This window comes from Syngnathoides biaculeatus, chromosome 16 (genome assembly GCF_019802595.1).
Source record: "Syngnathoides biaculeatus isolate LvHL_M chromosome 16, ASM1980259v1, whole genome shotgun sequence".
NCBI lineage: Eukaryota > Metazoa > Chordata > Actinopteri > Syngnathiformes > Syngnathidae > Syngnathoides > Syngnathoides biaculeatus.
The window spans coordinates 7069896-7083898 of NC_084655.1; the positions used below are offsets into that span (position 1 = coordinate 7069896).

Consider the following 14003-nt stretch of genomic DNA (forward strand, 5'->3'; position numbering starts at 1 on the left):
CTTTTTGACCGCAACCATAAATAAACATTGGAAGGTGGTAAACAATACGCAAAAGGCATAGACCATCAGACTGAGGAATAGTTTTTTTTCCAACAGTCATCACCACCTTGAACTCTCATCATCTTTCCTCTGGCCGTGTTATCAATGGAAAGGCACGCTGATTTCAATATCTTTAGCAATACATTTTAGGCATTCCACTTTTTTGTGTATTTATTTCTATTTTCCTTTAATGTATGCACTGATGCAAGAGAGGCTCTCCAATTTGTTTATAGTTTGTGTGGTGTCAGATGCCGTTCATTCCCACATTTGGACAGGAGTCAACAAGGCCTACAATTAAAGGTGCATCATAAATTGTGCCAAACATATATGTGATATGTGCGTTCATCTGAGATGACACGCTGTGGCGACCCCGAAAGGGACAAGCCGAAAGAAACTTTTTATTCCCACTGTGAAACATGGGAGGTGGATCGCTGAAATTTTGGGGATGGGTGAAGTACAAAGGCACAGGAATCTTGGTCAAAATTGATGGCAAGATGAAAGAGGAAAATTTGCACTCATCAGCCCGTAAAATGCACATGGGATAACGATCCAAAACAAAGCTATGTCGACCTATCATTGGCTACAGCAGAATAAAGTGAATGTCCTGGAGTAGCAATCTCACTCTCCTGACCTCAATATCATTCAGCCACTCTGGGGAGATCAAGCGTGAAGTTCATATCAGACAGTACAGGAATTAAGGAAGCGGAGGCCTTTTGCCAAGAAGAAAGGGCAACTTTACCATCTGAGAAAATAAAGAGCCTCATCCACAAGGACACCAAAAGACTTGATGTTAAAGGGGGCAATACACTGTATTCAAAAATGCGGTCTGTCTTTTGTGTAGTTTCTGTTAGTAGAATTTAAAAAGACTAAACAGTTTATAATAAATGGCTTCAAGCAAACACTAACCATGAGTGAAAGAAAAGCTTATCATTCATATTCTCTGAAAATGCGGAAGAAATGCTAAATTTTGACAGGGTACATTATGTAAACTTAGGAACACAACTGATTTTCACCTTTTTTGACCAATTTAACTACAGGAACAAATACATTTTTTCCTCATGATTCTCTATTATTGAGATGCAACTGTAGTATTTAAAGCTTCTCAAATTAGTCATGACTTGTTTGTGTGTGCTTGGGAAGCATGTAGAGCTTTACCCGGGGCACCAGAGGACTTTCCTGTCAGAGCACTTTGTTCAAATATTTAAAAATAATGTTGACTTTTCTTGCTTCTGAGCTTCTAAGTGCATGCATGGCAAACTATCTTATCATGGTACACATGGAAACTCACCAACAAAGAATATAACTTGGGCCAACCAAATTTTTATTGAATGTGAAATTAAATGTGTATGAATATGTGTAGTAGGCCAACTGGATCTTTATTGATTCTAAAATTAAATCCACAGTATGAGTAAGAGTAAGTGCGTGTTTGTGTGTGTGTGTGTGTGTGTGTGTGAGAGATTGGCAGGCTTTTTTTTTTTTTCTTCTTGTCACCAGGCACCATATTTCAGTTTTCTTCATCTGGAAATTTAGAAAAATATTTTCATGTTAGTCACCACTGGTTTGGTTGTTAACCCAGTGATAGTGTCTCACCTTCTTCTTCCTCATCCTCTTCATCCTCCTCTTCCTCCTCCTCCTCATCAGAGCTGAAGGTGCCGTCTGGCAGGCTGTAGACACGAATGACTTGCTGGAGAGGAAAGTGGAGAACAGTCTGGTTTAAAACTCTTGTGTCCTCTATTAATATTTTTTGTAAATTTTACTAGCTCCCCCTGCATCATTTTGGTTCTGTAACATCTTTTGGCAATAAATTTGTTTCCTCACTATATTGTGGATTTCGTGGCACTGGTCCATATTTTTACAGTATACGCCCCCGTCCAAATTTAAGAGTTGAGTACCTTCAGTATAGTACCACTTTATGCTGGGCAGCAGTGTTCTACTAGAATAGATGTCTGAAGTTTTATAATTACCTTAACATCTATGCTAATTTACATCATGTGGTGGCATTAAGCTAGTGGACTATCGTGAAACAAAACATGAATGTTTTGGTGTTTAAATATACAATATTTGTCAGTTCTACAGTCAACTTCAACTGGGAGTGACATCTTGAAGAAACCACAGTTAAAGGCTCTGAAGGGCGACAGGAGGGTTGTGGAGTGCTCACCTTGTTGGGATCCTTGAGGATGAGGTACTTGCCCTCGTCCAGCTTGCGGCAAATGTCGATCACGCAGCGTAGGATGCCCCAGGCATTCTCCATGCTCAGGTTGATCTGGCTGGCGAACTCATTGGGCTTAAACTGCTGTGTTCCCAGAACCACGTGGCGGGCAGAGTCCTTAACGTGGTAGCGGGACACGTACCTGCAAGGAGACATTTTGACAAGTTGTGTTGAGAAGAAGTTATGTTGAAAAAAAATCCTGCAAATCCTTGTAAAAATCTCTATATTTGTGCTGCATGGAGTGCTACATATTTGACTGTCTTTAGTGGGAAGAATACACACTTTTTTCAAATGGACTGCCATTATTGTATACTTGCGAAGAACTCACCCCAGCTTGAGGTACTCTGAGCCGGCGAGCATGGCGCAGCAGGTCCAGCGGGCCAGCTTGTAGCTATTGTTCTTCAGCTCAGTGGCCAGGACCGCCCCTCGCTGGGAGTCCAGCTTCTGGCGCCAGTCTACGCCGTTACAATGCTGCCAGGAAAAGAATGGTCATCATTATCAGACTGTCAAACACGCAACTGAACTCTTTGACTTACCCTTGAGTCCCATTCATTGAGGGTCTTGATATTAATGAAGGACACTTCCCCGTTGGCGCCCGTCATTACACCGTCATGCTCGCAGCGGACAATCAGGTCGATGTCTTCACCAAGCTTCCAGTGGCGGTACCTGCCAGTAGAGAGAAAGCAATATGACCATTTGCTATCACGATTACCATAACCAAAATTATTAGTATTAATCGGTATTTCCAAAATATTGAAAAGAGAAAAAAACTTCTATTTTAAGCACAATACCCAGCCAGACTGTCGGCGCAGGACTTCCAAACCTTACCAATACAGTGTGTGTGTGTGTGTGTATGTTTGTGTATATTAAACACATACACAGAGTACATAAAGGTAAGTGCCAATTTTCACAAAATGCAATTATAAAAATGAGTTTCATCTTAATTATAAACTGACAAATACAAGGCTATATTCAAGCTTTATCAAGACATCTTGTCAACTCAATAGACCAAGTTTGTCCTCTACAGGGGGTTAAAGTCATGGATTCACTGTTTTGTCGTAAAAGGGGTATTGGTATAGAGATCGTGCATGTGACGTCACTATTTTTGCTCGAGAGTCGTCCAAGACAAGCGGAAGTGAATTAACAATCAAATTTCTTATTGGCGAAAACATCGACTTCGGCATTAAATATGGACCCTTTATGCCAAGTGTCTCTAATTTTTCCACGTGTGTGTTTCTTTCGGCTTGTCCCTTTCGGGGTCGCCACAGCGTATCATCTCAGACGAACGCATATATATGTTTGGCACAATTTTTACGCCGGATGCCCTTCCTGACGCAACCCATCTCAGGGAGTGGAGGCCCCAGTGGGATACGAACCCACAACCCCTGGTTTACCAAACCAGTGCTCTAACCACTGAACTTCATTTATTATCACCTTCTACATGTTTAACAGTATCGGACAAAACTCTGGGTTGTTGTGCTATAAGAAATTTTCGTTTTGTCTCAACGGAATTAACTTTCAACACTACTTTGACCAGCAATATGGTGACGTAAACAAAAAGCATGTGATTTTATAATGTAGGTGAACGAGCTCTATAACGCTAAGAAGTAGTCAGATCACAAGACTTTCTAAAGACATCAAATGTTTTAGCGAACCTGTAAGCAACTGATGCCACCTCACTTTTGTCCATGTCCTCCTCCACAAAGGGGTTGCCAGTGGGGAATTTGTAGCGCTCTCCGCCCTGGAGTCATCGTACACATCTTAAAAATGTTGTCTTTGTAGGTATGAATTCTGCTGGTTAAGCCATACTGCTCATTCTCACCATGCGCAAGCACTGTTGGCTGAAGTTGTGGTTGATGTAGGTGGCTTCCATGGCCAGGTTACGTGGGGAGTTGAAGGAATTGCCCTCGTCCTGCGGCGGCTCATTGGCAGTCTCGCTCACGGTCAGCAAATCTGAGGAGACAGCAGCCCAGACGTGTCAAATAAAACAAAAACACACACACACACACACACACACACACACACACAAATACACACACAAAGGAAAGGAGGCGTGAAGACCCCCTTCTCACCAAAGTCTGAGTTGTCACGCTTATCAAAGAACAGCTTGTTGCCCACCCGCTGCACAATGATGTCCCAGGAGTTTACTGAGCGGGTGCAGCACATAAGGGTGGCCAAAATGGCATCAGTGGCAAACACGTTGCCTTGGGTCTTGGCCAGCTAAACAAACAGACATGCATATGTACAAAACAACATTAGCCAACAAATTTCCCAAGTCTAAACTCAAATGTATACAACAAAAACAACATGGAAATGGGTGGCAGCTGAGGCATGGACGCCTCCCTAGGATGGCGTTTCCTCACCTGGACGCTGTGTACACAGCCTCAGATTACTAGGTCGTTCCGATATTTTTAACTTGTGTGGGTGTGTCCTTGTCCTTGCAGACAAGCGGCAGCAGGGTTTGTTTTATTTTATATTTATCTTAATGTAAAGCGCTTTGTGTTGTAATCCTTTTTATGAAAAACGCTTACAAATGAAGCTTAACTGATTGACATAAACATCATTCAAATATATGAAAATAATGCTGTAGAAAGGACTTACACACCTGCAACCCTTGCAAGGATAAGCAGTTCAGGTAATAGATCCATGGATGGAATTTTGAGATGTTTATGATACCAGTAGGATATGTTATCTGCTGTCAAATTCTTTAAAAAGTAAAATATAGCAATGTTTATTGTGTCTGTGTTCTTTTTCGGACCTGTGAAAGTGTGTAAGGATAAATGTGTCATTTTAAAGAATTGACAATTTTGGAACATCACATTTAAACTTTGGAAGAATTTGAAACTTTTGAAGGCCAATTTAAACAAACTTAAGGTCTCAGTTTGTGTGCCCATCAGCAATAGTCAGTAGTATTTTAAAAAATGTAATTATTATTGTTTTCTTTAGATAATTCCAAGAAATTTGAAGTGTAAGGTTATTTTCATTACATTTTTTTCCATTGAAGTTTGGAATCAAAATGTTGAAAATAGGCCTCTCACCCACAAAATAATGCGTAGGCGATGAAGACATTTTGTAAGATTTTATTTTACATTATAGGCTGCATGAACTGCTGACTTAAGATAAAATTTTAATTAATTTTTCAAATTAAAAACATTTCGGCAGATGCACTGAAATTAAAGATGCTTTTAAAATGTACCTTGCGGATAACGGGGTCATCCGTGGTGGTGACTGTGTGGAAGATCCTCTTGATGCTCTTCAGCTGCTTCTCGTTTCGTGTGGTGATGCGGTCAAAGGCTTTGTCATAGTACTCCAAGGCACCGCAGCATTCGCTGCAGAGGACGCAGTAAAGATTGATGCAGTGAGGCAGAGTGATGAAAAACAGGGGCTCTGGAGTAAGTCGGCGCACTTACATGTCAACAGGGTCAGCCACCTCCATGTATCTCATCTTCATGAGTCTCGGGAAGTCCATCTCCTCCTTCACCTCCCAGTCGCTGCGCACCTCCACCGAAGAATCTCGTGGCTTCAGCTGAGCCTTGTGAGGGGGGAAAAAATTAAAAATAAAATAACATTTGATGCTACTTCATGGATCAACTGAAGTGAGGAAATCAATTTTTTTTTAAGATAGACTCATTGGATATTTCAGGTCATTCCTCTCATTGGCAAAGTAGTAGTAAGGTAAAGTAGTAAACAGTATGTGCGGGGGAGCAGCGGTCGTTGTTAAAGAAAGTTCCGTGTGCTGCCTAAAGAAACCAGTGGCTTCCTCTTTTCATTTTTTACAGTGCGTATGTGAATTGGCCCATTGGATGTAACAACCAGCCATCCCTGACTTGTTGAATAACATTGCAAAATGCCACAAACTGAATAACTGAATGTTATACTTCCAATGTGCATCGGATTTCTTAAATTTTTTTTTGCGCGTAACAGAATATTTGCGAAGAGACCCCCACTGACACGCCGTCCCACAATCGACCAAGACTGCCGGTCGATCGCGATCAACGCATTGAGAACCACTGTATTAAATCATCAGGAAACAGGGTAACACTCTAATTGTAAATCAAAGTTGCCAAATATGGAATGTGTGTCCTCTACAGTCAAAGAAATTTAGCGTAATAAAATGTGGCTGGACCTGAGACTTTTGGTCCCACTTCTGACGGACGCCAAACTGCTTCTGGAACTTCTTCTGCAGGCGCATACGATCCCTGCAAATATATATAAAAGAAATGCAAAATCCCAACACATACGATCTTTTCTTTATTTTTTAAAATCCTCTCACCTCTCCTTTTGCTTAGCGCTCTTGGGCAATGTCTGCATATTGAATTGCGTCATGTTCCTGCGGTCCTTGTCTCTGCGTAGGTTTCTCTGTCGGATCAAAACAGAAAATTCTGTCAGATAATGTGGGTTTCACTATTATTACGACTGATTTTGTTTCACTGTTACCTGAGCAAACCTCATGCGGTTCCTCTGGTAAGCCGTCTTCTGCATCTTGGCCGTGTCCACAAGCTGGAAGCTGGTCTCGTCCTCCTCATGGAAGTAAGCGTACTGACTGCCGCCGCCGAACTGAGAGGAGTACTTGTCTGTTGACAGCAAAATTTAGAACACACCTCAGACCTCTTCCGAGCCAGCAGCAAAGGATTTAGGCTTTTGCAAGGATCCTTTCAGTGTCATGACATTTATGTTTTATGGGCTGTAATATGTGCACAGCGGGAACTGAATTTGATTAATTTATGTTGGAATTTTAATTGCTAAACTTGAAAAATTGGTAAATAAAATTATTTTGAAACGCAATTTTAATTTGTAATGTTAAATTTGGAACGTTACATTTAAAAGTCAAATCAGCTGTCACAGACACCCACTACTTTAGGAATAGAAATCGACCTCTTTGGCACAATCGGCACCTTCGTTTTTGAGCATAATCTTCAAGCCAACTACAGTATTGTAACCTTTATAACACCTCTGTCTAACGTTTGTGGAAAGCAATATATAGCCAGAAGGTGAGAACTATGGGCTCCCTTTTCCCTTTCTTTTTCTCTGTCAGACTCTCAGCTAAAATTACCGCAAATTCTTGTGTATAGTGCCCACCCATGTACAAGATGCAACCCCAAAGTTGACCACAAAATTGTGGAAAACGCATCCACCTATATATGATCCATTTTTACAATCCATGAGTTTGCTTCTACCCATATAATCAAAACAAATTTTTCTGTATTTTCTTTTTTTAAAATTAATATTCTGAAGTTAAGCACTTCATTTTTACATGTAATACTGTTTTATTTAGTAAAAGTGAGAAAACAGTTGTGCTCATATGTTTGATCAATCAGGCAGAATTTGTAAGGTGGGTAAAATTAAAGAAAAATGGCCAAGTGATTTTTTTTCAAATTTTTTTTTTTTTTTAAATGGGACTCAAATGAAACAGTCAAGCATTTAAAAAAAGCATTAACATGAAACAAAACATTCCCATAAAGAAATTAATGATGGTTGTTGTCCAGTCATTTGTTCCATTTAATAAAAACATTTCACAAATTCTGCCATGTATGCAAACTTATGAAAACAACTGTACATATATGCAGACATATGTACCTGTCATATTGGAATGAAAGGGTAGGACCACAGTGGTTTCCTGTGTCTGCTTTAAAACCCCAGGGATTTTTTTTCCTTGTCAAACAGCTGGGCCAACAGGTGGACACCCCTCCTTTCTTTCCCCTTTAATGCAGCACCATTAGGAAAATTAATGTGGATATGCAACCATATTAGTTGCCCCCTAGAACCGGGTCTTGTCCAAAAAAATTAATACATAGGATCTCAAATACCACGCAAGAATACTGTAACCCACAGCGTCTTGTCCTTGGATGCAGACTTATTTTATGGGTCCTTGCTTATTTTTGTGCATCTCAGACACACACGTGTAATCAAATAGTACAAAGCAGCAGCTCAGCATGTTAACATCTAGTAAACGGTTCTTGTTTGTTGTATTGCAAAATGAGATTTGCTATGTTTAATAGCGCTCCTCATGTCAAACTGTTTAACTTAACGTGAATGTTTAACCTTTTTTGTTTGACTTCATCTTCTCTAATTTAGTTGGTTTAAATAGTTTAAAACCTAAATTCTAAGTCACTTACTGGTGTATCTTTTGTCCTGATAAGTCGCTCCAGTCCAGTCAGCGACCTAATAACCACAGGATGACGACAATATTGTGAGTGGAAGCTCCCAAAAATGAGTGACAAATAGTTACGTGTAAAGTGAAAAGACCTTTCCGAGGCGATCTCCCTTGCTGAAGGGCTGGTAGGGCATGTCCTTGAACTTCTCGGGCACGGCACAGGGACCCCATCCCGACGGGTTGTCCTGGATAACAGGAGCGTTGAACTTGGCCATGACCTGGCGATGGGATTCCAAGAGTTCAAATATTACTTTTGGACAAGTCATACAGTCTCAAGGTTGATACAGAAACGTTTCACAGGGTCTCAGGCTTTAAGCAGCACAGTTGTCTCCAGCAGGACACTCCAACAAAGAGGCACTGCTCAGTTTGCGCAGTGGGCTAGTCATCATGAACCCCTGGACGCGATATAAATGTCAGTGCAAAGTACCAGTTCATTATCACTGGTAAAAGGCAAGAAGCTGCTCAAGAAGATGCAGAGAAAGATGCTCATTGCGATTGGTAGGGGTAGAAGTTAAGAGCTGATCAGGCGCTAACGTCTAGCTCTTCAACCTAAGGTACAATAAATGGACAACGAAATAAGACCTCTGAAAGTCCAAAAACAAAACGCAAACAGAAAAGTAGTAACAGATACTTTTAAAGATTGAGAAGCGTTAGCATTCTCAATCAAATCATTTGAAAGCAGTGGGGAAGGGGGGAGAGAGGGGGGTGGTAATTGTAACATGATTTTGAAATGATATGAAAATGTTTTGGGATCACAGATAAACATTTGGGACACCGAGAACGCAAGTGGGTTAACGCCATGTTTTTTTTTTTGGGGGGGGGGGGGGATTTTACAGGAGAGTGATTCATGACAGATGATAAATAAATTTCACTAATACAGTAAGCATATGACTGGCACCCAATCTTAAGACAAATGGAATCCATCATATAAAAGTGACAAAATGGAGTTAGCCTACTCTGTCAGTGGTCCATTTATGCTTTGTTTATACTGAGAGTTGTTGTTTAGATTTTTGGAAGGGTCTGATATTTGTAAATATTAAGTCTTAGCGCCTGATGTTCACATTATTTTTGTAACAAACGATTAAAAAATGCGGTACATTTGCAACTATATATAGTAAGTTTCTTTCGGCTTGTCCCTTTAGGGGTCGCCACAGCGTGACAGCTCAGATGAACGCACATATATAGTAAGTTTCTTTCGGCTTGTCCCTTTCGGGGTCACCACAGCGTGTCATCTCAGATGAACGCACATATGTTTGGCACAATTTTTACGCCGGATGCCCTTCCTGACGCAACCCTTCTCAGGGAGTGGAGGCCCCAGTGGGATACGAACCCACAACCCCTGGTTTATCAAACCAGTGCTCTAACCACTGAGCTACAGGGCCTCAAGATGAACGCACATATATGTTTGGCACAATTTTTACGCCGGATGCCCTTCCTGACGCAACCCTTCTCAGGGAGTGGAGGCCCCAGTGGGATACGAACCCACTACCCCTGGTTTATCGTACACTTTTCACAGTCCCCAGGAGCGCCTTAATTTTGATGTTCATCGTCACGTGTGAAGTTAATCAGCAAATACATTTGTTTTTGACTTGAGAGATAACTGTCAAATGTCCCATTATGCCTCAAATTAATATATTTGCGATAAGGACGAGCCGCCTCGGTGAGCTAATGTTGCAACCGCAACAAGGCCAGCCATCATGCTATGTGGCCGCGCTGGCTGCTTCGGCGAAGCTAACCGGCTGGCAGACGACTTGCGCCGTAAATTTAGTTTATTTGTCCAAAAACATGCGACTTGAAACAAGTCGTTTTCGCTCCACGTCACAGACGTTGTCGTGTTCTTACCTTAGCCGACGCGAAAGGCTAAAAACAACTAAAACAGATCAGCCCTCCACGAAATAAAAAGACTACCCAGGCTGGGCGCCGGCGTGAAAGGAAGAGACTAACTGCCGCAAAACTGTTCGAGGCTACTGTCGTAAAGTGTCGTAATTGGTCATTAGTGCACAGTACAGCTGAGCTGAGCCGCTTATCTTCACTAGGGTTGGGCGAGTGTTGGAGCTAATGGATAGGTTTCAAATAACGTCACCGCCACCCTTAGACCAATCGGATAAATTAATAAATACTAATAAATAAATATAAATAAAAATAAATAATAAATAAATAGATAAAAACTTAACGCTTCACCTATCACATGTGTTCTCTGACATCTATGACACACAAGATGGCGTAATTGGAAACCTATCCATTCCAGCTGTTATCGGGCACGAGGCAGGGTGCACCCTGAACTGGTTGCCAGCCAATCGCAAGGCATATGGAGACAGACAATAGTCGCACTCACAATCACACGTGGGGAGAATTTAGAGTCTCCAATTAATGCATATTTTTGGGATGTGGGAGCAAACCGGAGTGCCCGGAGAAAACCCAGGCAGGTACGGGGGAACTTGCAAACTCCACAAAGGCGATGCCGGAATTTGAACCCCGATCCTCAGAACTGTGAGGCCAATGCTTTACAGCTGCTCCACCGTTCCAACAGTACTGCGAATTACTGTATTTTATTTTATCTACAACTATTTGGATAAGTGTAAAATAGTATTTGTAAGTAATGGAAATATGAACGTGAATGTTTTCCAATTGTGACGTGTACCTGTAGTTCCAATCTGTGAACACCAGGGAGCAGTCAATTCTTATTGTTCATCAGAGCAACTCAGACCAACAGCACAAAATTAAAACGAGACGCACTTTTTCATTAATCGTTTATAGTAGTGCATGAATGTGTTTGGGAACAAGAAATGAGTCCACAAGCCACCTGAAACATTCAGTTGTTTAATTGTGAAAAAGTCTCTCCAAACTGTTACAGCATTGAAACTGCACAATCAATAATTTAAAAAAGAAAAGAAAAAAAAAAACCCAAAACGAAAAATAGTTACAGCTTATTCCTCAGACACACAGAAACACACTGACACTTCAGATTCAGCAGCCTTTAGCCCCAAAAATAGTGTTTAAATGTATGTGGTTCTTTGTGTCCATTTTTTCCTTTCCAATAAACGAATAGGCCAATCAGAGGTCATCCCTGAAGGGGTCCCATGTACACTTTCCCCAAATCATTTAGAACCCCCAACAAAATAGGACATGCATACACAAAAAAAGATGATAAAAAAACACATTTTTAGCCCATTAGTCAGGAACAACAAAAGCATACACACATCTTTCTTTTCCTGCATTTCAGAGAGGAAAACCTCTTCTGGAAATCTTGGCAACGACACAGAGCCCAATTTGAAAAACTTCAAATGGCACACAAACATTTGTTCCATTGCTGCTCGAGTTGATCTTATTCTTCATCCAGAGGCAGGAAATCAATCAGAGATGATACAAAATAAGAAAAATGACTTGGAAGTGGTTATTTTATGTAATGGATAGAAGAAACAACATAAAGTATGTTTAATATCTTGATATGTTTCTTTCATGTGTATTTATGAACTTCTCCAGTTTTCAGAGAGCCACCGGTGGAAAAAGCAGCCACAGGGGGTGGCAGGAAGGAAGGAAACACATTCCCAACAACACGAGTGTCGCTCCAAACACAAAAATTCACCACCCGCAGGCTTACTTGTGCCAGGAACATTCTCAGTGTGGGATTACTGCCTGAGGCTACTCACCAAAGCCAGTGCGGGAGAGAGGGGTTGGGAGGGAATGCATATTTTAGCCAGATTTGTTCTGAAATTTGATGTTCTAGTCCATCACTTTTACAACTGGGATTTTAGTTTGGAGATGATATTGGTGTAAGATTGACTAAAGACTGAGAGAAAAGGGATTTTTTTTCTGTTTTGTTACAGTATTTGATCACAGTCTGGCACATTGAACTCTTTTTATGACTGTCAATAATATAAAGTATGATCATATATTATTACATATACACAATTGCCCCTGCATTTTATTATTACAGTGAAGCCCCAGATAGTTGTTCTGACAAATGCAAATTAATATTTTTGCTGAAGTTTTTTTCCATCTATCCTCTGCTAAAATGATATACCATTAGCAGATTTTGTGCTCAGACTGAGGCAATAAAAGAACTCGCGCTGACATTTATAAAGTGGTGCAACATTTGAGATTCAATGCGACTTCGCTCAGTCCCAAGTCTCGCCTTCAGTATTTCAACATATTTATACAGTGGCCACCAATTGTCGCTCTTGAGTATCACAACAACAAAGTTTAAAACAATACTTAGAACTCAAATGTAATTTGTTCTAAATTTATATTCTTGTTGTTGGTTACCTTGCATTCAATTAGTTTAAAATTGCATGTGATGAAAAAAATAAAATCAATCCCCTTAGTCCAGTTTTGTGTTTTTCGCACATTTGAAGATTTTTTTGGCAACCTGTACTTTTATTCACTTAAAATGCGTTTTTGTGCTCAGGTGCCAAGAAACTACTGTGAAGAGCTTTAACTAGACAAAAATATGGAGCTTTTAGACAAAAGTAGTTCTTTGGCCCCATAGCTCAGTGGTTGAAACATTGGTTTGGTAAACCAGGGGTCGTAAGTTTGTATCTCACTGGGGCCTCCACTTCCCCCTGAGGGGTTGCGTCAGGAAGGCCATCCGGAGTAAAAACTGTGCCAAACAAATATAAACGTTTCATCTGAGATGTCACGCTGTGGTGACCCCTAATGGAGCAAGGTGATAGAAACTTACTTAAGAGACAAAAATAGTTCTTTGGTGCCATCTTGGTGCAAAGGAAATATGTTGAGATGAGTGGAGAAGTATTTAGATAAAAGTAGTGGTTAGTCACCACCTTGTGCCATCTATAATTATTAACCTTAAATGGGGGGCCGCATGGGGGGGGTTATACCTTACTTTGTGGTATTTTGTTTTTCACTGCAGGGTTTAGAGGTTCACTGTTCTGGTATATTTTTAAAAACTGAGTTTTGAATCTTTCGTTAAGGAAATTATGGAAAATAAAATGCTCTTTTTCAATTTGTGATATGGAACTTGGTGGGCTTGAAAATCTAAAAAAAAAAAAAAAAAAAAGGGGATTCAAAATGTGAAGATTTCAATTTCAGCCAAAATGAGCAAAAATCAATCTAGCAACCTAACCTAACCTAGTTTGCTTTAGTGGGTCACAAAAAAAAAAAAAAAAAAAAAAAAAAAAAAAAAAAATGGATCCGGCTCAAGAAAGCCAGTTTGACACATGGCCTAAACGGATAAAAAAAAAAAAAAAATCAAAATAAAAGTGCTAAAACACTCATGGTCTCTCTAGGCTGCCGTTTATGACGTGACAGGACTGTGTTGTGGTGTGGTCAGGTTGTTGCAGAATAAACAGTTGAAAAAAAGAAGAGTGCTATGGAAGATGAGAGATGAAAGAGTAGAATAGACCACACTGATGAAGTAGGGAAGAATCCCTCCTGAGATCCAAGCGGGGAGCATCTATTATTCAGCAGCAATGAATCATGGGATGGCACATGGAGGAAGTGGCCAGGCTGCCATCAGAAGACTTGGGCTGTGTTTATAATCATTCTCTTGTTCCCTAATCCCTAATCAATAGGGTATATTTGGATAAATGGATTTTTATGTAGTGGACTATTTGGTCATTCATATGCTCCACTTTTAAATGA

At 40.5% G+C, this 14003-nt stretch overlaps 1 protein-coding gene across 2 annotated transcripts; it reads right to left on the reverse strand.

Moving 5' to 3' along the window:
• Positions 1–1339: 1339 nt before the first annotated feature.
• Positions 1340–10404, reverse strand: eif3d (eukaryotic translation initiation factor 3, subunit D). 2 transcript variants are annotated; one of them, XM_061846577.1, is made up of 16 exons: positions 10245–10404; positions 8495–8620; positions 8365–8410; positions 6686–6822; positions 6522–6607; positions 6375–6447; positions 5659–5774; positions 5445–5577; positions 4321–4468; positions 4071–4201; positions 3904–3989; positions 2785–2914; positions 2577–2719; positions 2198–2390; positions 1630–1723; positions 1340–1557 (listed from the first exon to the last, which is right to left on the reverse strand). In XM_061846577.1, exons 2-16 carry the CDS (start codon positions 8615–8617, stop codon positions 1544–1546), a joined length of 1653 nt encoding a protein of 550 aa, XP_061702561.1. In that variant the 5' UTR covers positions 8618–8620; positions 10245–10404; the 3' UTR covers positions 1340–1543. The 2 variants fall into 2 exon arrangements, with proteins under 2 accessions (XP_061702561.1, XP_061702560.1); XM_061846576.1 differs by having other exon boundaries at positions 5659–5780; positions 10245–10403.
• Between the last annotated feature and the right edge of the window lie 3599 nt (positions 10405–14003).